This window comes from Microtus ochrogaster, chromosome 5 (genome assembly GCF_000317375.1).
Source record: "Microtus ochrogaster isolate Prairie Vole_2 chromosome 5, MicOch1.0, whole genome shotgun sequence".
Lineage (NCBI taxonomy): Eukaryota > Metazoa > Chordata > Mammalia > Rodentia > Cricetidae > Microtus > Microtus ochrogaster.
Genome location: NC_022012.1, coordinates 45,092,419 through 45,099,020, shown reverse-complemented (window position 1 = coordinate 45,099,020; position 6,602 = coordinate 45,092,419). Strand labels below are relative to the sequence as shown.

At 40.6% G+C, this 6,602-nt stretch overlaps 1 protein-coding gene across 4 annotated transcripts in view; it reads right to left on the bottom strand.

Moving 5' to 3' along the window:
• Positions 1 to 6,602, bottom strand: part of Alg9 (ALG9, alpha-1,2-mannosyltransferase) — a 63,504-nt gene that overhangs the window by 33,685 nt on the left and 23,217 nt on the right. For all 4 annotated transcript variants that reach the window (XR_003376954.1, XM_013346320.2, XM_005347325.2 and 1 more), the window contains exons 9-10: positions 3,905 to 4,027; positions 1,801 to 1,955 (exon numbers count right to left, since the gene is read on the bottom strand). Coding sequence is in view for 3 of the 4 variants with exons in the window: in XM_013346320.2 (XP_013201774.1) it covers positions 1,801 to 1,955; positions 3,905 to 4,027 (278 nt within the window). In the remaining variant the exon portion in view is untranslated. The remainder of the gene's footprint in view (positions 1 to 1,800; positions 1,956 to 3,904; positions 4,028 to 6,602) is intronic.

Genomic DNA, 6,602 nt, shown 5'->3' with positions numbered 1-6,602 from the left:
ACAGCCACAACATGCACAGCCACACACCATCACAGACACAACATGCACAGCCACACACCATCAGACACAACATACACAGCCACACACCATCACAGACAACATACACAACCACACGCCATCACAGACACAACATACATAGACACACACCATCACAGAAACACTGGGATATAGAAGCAGAACAAGGGGCGTGAGGAAAGATCTGAGCATGTGCAAACACTTGGTGTGGTACCCATTCCAAATTCAAAGACCAAAGTCAACTCTTCTAGCTCTGTCTCCAGGTTTGCTTAGCCAGCCAACTTTACAAGAATAAATTCTAGTGTCAAAAGAAAATAAAATGTATATTTTTGCTGGTGCGTGAGGTTCTAATGTTGTTTTTCTTTTTTGCTTCTCAAGACAGGCTGTTACTCTGCATTCCTCAGTAGCTTGCTACCTTCTTGCTTCTGTCCCTCAAGTATAGTAAGTCCCCAACACTAATAACTTATCTTAAAATATCTGAATAAATCAGTATTTTAGATATGACAACACTGACAACATTATGACAAAAGTTAAGATGATGTGAAGTTATAGGTGTCTTGGTGGAAGAGGAAATGCTTTCAGCAATCTCTAAACTATCTCACATAAAGTTATACCTTATAAATAAAGTTATCTTTTAAAACTATCACCCTGATGGACATGGTAGCACACACCATCAATCACAGAACTACAGAGGTAGAGGCAGATGAATCTCTGTGAATTCAAACCTAACCTGGTCTACATACCAAGGCCACACAGAGAGACTCCCTATCTCAAACAAGAATATGTAATATATTATATATAACCACATAATACATATTATATGTACTTACTAAATATAATATCACCCTAACATAGACAAACCTTAAAACATTATGCCATGTGAAAGAGAACAGTCATAAAAGAACACATATTTTAAGATTTCACTCACATGGGATACACAGAATAGACAAATTGATATACAAAGGAGACAGTGACATTGTACTGTGGATATACCATGACAAAGGGGTGGGGACTTGAGGTAATGAGCATGGAGCTTTTGAGGTGATGAAAATGTCCTAAACTTGTGGCTGCAGACACCTGCAAATACGCTAAAGCCACTAAGTTATACACTTGAAAAAGCTGAACTCATAGTTTATGAGTTCTCAATAAATCTGTTAAAAACAAAAACTATCACCTTATTTTTTCTTTCCCTGACAACTCAAATGGTATAAAGTCAAAAACACAGAGATAATCAAACAAATGTAAAATTAACTCTGCCAGAGAACTGATCTGGACAAGCTTTAAATCAAGATTACAAACTGCCCCATATTTCTAATTGTCTGATATAATCCCCAAATCCTGATCATGTCTGATTCTGATTTAATAATTGTAGAACACACATTCTGTTTAGTCTGTCCATGTGCCACCATTTGTGATGTCCTATATGATAAGCTAAAATGTATTAGTAAATGGATCCTGTCGACAGGAGACAAATGAACATTATAAACACAATCAATAGCAAATAGAGTGAAATATATCCTTATCAATACACAGAGCTTTCAGGATATGTTCCGCAGCAGGTTTCATGTTATGGATAGAGGTACACTCTGTAATTTATCCATAAGGGTCTTTGTTGTTGCTGCTGCTGAGATAGGGTCGCACTGAGCAGTGCTGTCTAGCCTGGAGCGCACTATGGAGACCGGCTGACCTGCAACTCACAGACATCCACCTGCTCTCAAAGTTTCACAAGCAATCGTGTCAGAAATGAATCAAGAAGAGGCAGACAACCGTTTTCCAAAAACTCACCTGAAGTGCAGAAAGAGCAACAGCGCCACAAAGACATATAAGTGGATATACTGGGAAAAGAAATCGTTCCTCTTTGTGAGGTTGGATGAAGAAAATTAGAAACCAAATATACATTGGTGCCAAGGTAAGCCAATATGGATGTCCTAAATTCTGAACTGCAAGACAAAATAACATCTTCCTGTCATCATGTGAGAACCAAACAGTGTATTTTGTTTCAAAGTCTTTTTTTTTAATTTAAATTTGATACTAAGACGACATCCCATTAAAATGTTTCAACTTAGGAATTTACCCTCATTCTAACATAAGGAACATACTCCTGGGTTTTTCCAAGAGACCCAAAGCTTAGAGGGAGGAACAACAGTTAAAACACAGGGGAAGTACAGTTAATGGATAACAGAGCTTAATAAACTCTAGGTGGGGAAAGATAAAAAGCATATTCTCTGTATGGGTTCTGCCACTAAGACCAAAGATTCCCCAAATTAACCAAATCCACTTTGAGTAATCCTTTTATCCACACACCAGTGGATCTGTTAAAGCAGCATGGATGAAAGAAAGAAAAAAATCAGTTAAATTCTTGAACCCTATTCATCAAGCCCCAACCCAGTCTGCCTTGTTTTGTTCTGTTGTCCAAACTTGACCCAAATGCCTCATTCTCTGGAGTGCTAGGATTACAGGAGTGTCACCAAGACCAATGACAATGCTTCAAAGCAAACACAAAATACTCTAAAAGGAAGTTTTCTGTCTTTACAATCCACATCTACTCTGAATCACAAAACTGAAACCAACATGTACTTAAAAGACTCTCAAAATAATAAAAGGAACATAGAGAACACTGTGCTTCAAGCACCTGCTGGAGAATTCCTGACATTACAAGACCCTTGAAAAATGGCATCCATGCTAGGCTGGCATTACTGACAATGAGGGAGGTATCTACAAAATGCTGGCAAGAGGTGGGCAGACAGCACCCTCTGGTGTTCATTATGTCTACAGCGTGACAGTCAAGAGCCCTCCCAGCTGTCTGATTTAGTTACTAAACCATTGGTGCAACTATAGAACTCTGTGGAGGTAAACACTCCTGACTTTGAGCCAGTGAGATGGCTCAGTGGGTAATGCGATTTACCCTGCCCTATAAACTTGACAACCTGAGTTCAATCCCAAGATTCCACAACAGAGAGCAAGAACTGCCTCCCAAAGGTTGTCCTCTGGCCTCCACAATATACTCTCCCTGCCCCCTCCAATCATTTTCCAAATCTTTCTAAATGAGTGAAGATCCCCTCACTGTCCAGACAGCACGTGCTATATATACCATTAACAAGAAAAGTTGAGCAGGTGAGAAGGGAAGATCATTCATCTGGCACGAAAACCCAACAAAGATGATTCGAGTTAAACCTTCCCAAAGCTCTCATGAATTTCTGCTCAAATTTGTCTTCCATAGTGCAGATACCAGAAACCCAGCTCCACCGCTCGAGAAAGTAGCAGCTGTATGACACACAGTCAGAGTAAGGTGAATGCCACACAGCAGAGGAAGCCGGGAGCATTGGCCCCTGGCAAGCTGCTTCAGTTCCAGCTTCAGAATGTTTGCCTGCAGCACAGATCACGGTAAACAATCATCCAAGACGCTTGCCTCTACAAGGGGAATGGTTCAAACAGGCTGATCTCCTGTACTTTTCCCAAATGTCTCTGCTTCCCTGGTAATGGTAAAATCACACTGACTTCCTTCCCTTAAGGCAGTGATTCTTAACCTTACTAATGCTGACCCTTTAATACAGCTCCTCATGTTGTGGTGACCCCCAAACATGAAACATTGCTATTTCATAACTGTAAATTTGCTACTGTTATGAATCATAATGTAAATATAGATTATGCAACCCCAAGGGCTATGACTCACAAGTTGAGAACTGCTGCCTTGAGATGACACAAAGCTTCATCTTGTTCAATTCGAACAATTAACCAAATAATCTACAAATACAAACTAAAATCTCAGTTATTCAACCATTTTCACAGAGAGAAAGTGGAGACTAAAATAAGCAGTTTTCCACTTGGTGTTTAACCTGTTACCTGCTTTCTCCTCCCCCCAAACCTGCCCATATCTCAAACCACTCACCATGGAACCTCTGCAGCAGGTACTCCATAAGAAAAGTCAGTGGCAAGACCAGAAGAGCCAATGCAAAAGCAACGTTGAAATTCAGAAACCCATTGATTAAATAGAAATACCATGGTTCTGTACCTGAGGAAGAAAGAGATAGGATGTCATTAGTGATGCCTTCAATGCCTGCTACAGTATTTGGCCTTTACTGCCTTCTGCTCAAGAAGCACTGGCAATTCAACACTCAACTAAATGAAAATCCACAAGCCTAGGTGTTCTTCAGTGCTCAGGCATATACAGGAGGCACAAGAGCGGAAGACAGGAAACGCAGATGGGTTAAGAAGCTCTGGATGAGAATTACCGGATTTTAATTATTTCACTTTATTCCTATCAGTAGGAATTTAGCTATCTTCTCCTCTACCACAGAAGATGCAGAATTCCTTTCCTCTAGAGTTTAGTAACTTGGTGCCACTGCAGAAGCATAAGCCCAGCTCTCACTAAGCACTCAACCTGCAAGAGCTTTCATACTGGACTCCTAACCTCCAGCAGAAACACATTTCTGTGCTTCATAAATTGCCCAGTCTTAATATTCTGTTAAGGCAGCACCAACAAACCCAAATGAAAGAAACGCTTTAACTAGTATTAGTAGCTGAAGAGCACAGAGCACATGAAGCTAAAACATCTTAAGATATCATTTGAATTTAACTGTAGTTTCAATACTCTGAAGACAAAGTAACAGATAAACTTGCTTATAGCAATGCATCCCCTTGAAAAGCTCAACTCCTATTTTACAGTCACACATATAGGGTTCCATGTGTTTCATAAAAAGCAATAACTCAGGGTTAGTGATATAGCTGAGTAGTAGGGTACCTGACTAGCATGCATAAAGCCCTGGGCTCAGTCCTCAGTAGAACCAGAAACACACATACATACATACACATACACACACGTATATATATATACGTGTGTGTATGTGTATATATGTATATATATGCACATATTTAATTTAAAAAACAGCATGGCTTTTTTGTGTTTTTTTAAATGTGTATGTGAGGGTGGGTGCCCACAAAGGCCAAAAGAGGGCATCAGATCCTCTAGAGCAATGGTTTTCAACCTAGAGATTGAATGACCTTTTCACAGGGGTTAGACACCAAATATCCTGCATATCAGATATTTACATTACAATTCATAACAGTAGCAAAATTACAGTTATGAAAGAATGACATATTTCAATGAAAATAATGGTTAGGGGTCACCATGACACAAGGAGCTGTATTAAAGGGTCGCAGCATTAGGAAGGTGGAGAACCACAGCTGCAGAGCTATGGCTACAGGTGGTTGTAAGCTGCCTGACACAGTACCAGGAACCAAACTTGGGTCCTCTACAAGGACAGCAGACACCTTAACCACTGAGCCACCTCTCCAGCCTCCTCAGCTCCTGTCCCCATTATGACCAGAGACCCAGGTCCTGCTCAGAACTCAAAGGATTCGGAAGGAAGAAAAACGGCTGAAATGCAAGTCTCACGATGATTTTATTTCATAACTCAAGGTCCTTAAACCTGAAAGATAAGAAAGAGCTCCCCTCCCTCAACATTTAGCCGTTTTCTCATCTCTTTTCCCTCTGTGGGATGACTTCAATCAGGCAGTGAATGACACGTGCAGGTTTTAATCAGTGTGCGTTGTGACATCCGCCTTGCACCATAGCAATTTCCTGCAATCAGCATTGCTTAAAAGGATAATCAGGAGGCAGAGGCAGAAAAACCGGACTCTTTTGTAGCTTGCACAGCAAAATAAGGTTAGAAACCAAAGTCATAATGCTTGAGACACTTAGAGGAGAGGAGTAAGAGGGAAGTGGTCCGTGAAGGAAGGGCCCTCATTCAATCGTGTGCCACCTCTGGGGAAAGCTCATTCCTATTCAAAGACAACTAAACCGTTAGGGGCAGAAATCCTGAGTCATTCATCTGAGACATCTCTAATCTTTCATTTCTTCCCATTTATTCTTTGAGTTGTAGAAAATTTCAGGATGGTTATACTTTCAAGATAGAAAAATGTCTTCTCTGGGTTTCAACTAATGACTTCAAAACATCAAAGCATTCACAATGCTGGTCCCTGAGACTGAGCCAACTGACAGCCAACAAGCATCTTAAAATAATTTACATGTATTGTTCTTATTTGGTATCAAGAAAAATCCCAAGTCAGCACTCTATCAGGTCCAACCAAAGCAGTTCTAAGACCTGACAGCAACGAGGATCCTGACTGATTCTATAGAAATCAATCTTCTATTCCTTCTTGATGTTTTACTGTGAACCTACAATGTACAAGGAGTTCCAACTCAAAGCTAAGATAGTATTCTCTCCACGGGAGGCATCTAAACAAGGAGAAGCTAACACTCTTAAAGAACAGTAATCAGCTCAGTCCTTAGCTCCAAGAAAACAAATAAATAAACAAACTCTGAAAACCAAGAACTGAAATCAGACTTAAAACAATTATCACCAATTGTGGTGACACAGACCGGGAAGATTTGCTGAAAGAGGTGGAGGCAGGAGGATCACAAGTTCAAGGTCAGTCTGGGTTACAGAGCGAGTTCCAGCACAGCTAGAACTATACAGAAAAATACTGTCTTGAAAAACAGAACAGCCGGGCGGTGGTGGCACACGCCTTTAATCCCAGCACTCGGGAGGCAGAGGCAGGCGGATCTCTGTGAGTTCGAGACCAGC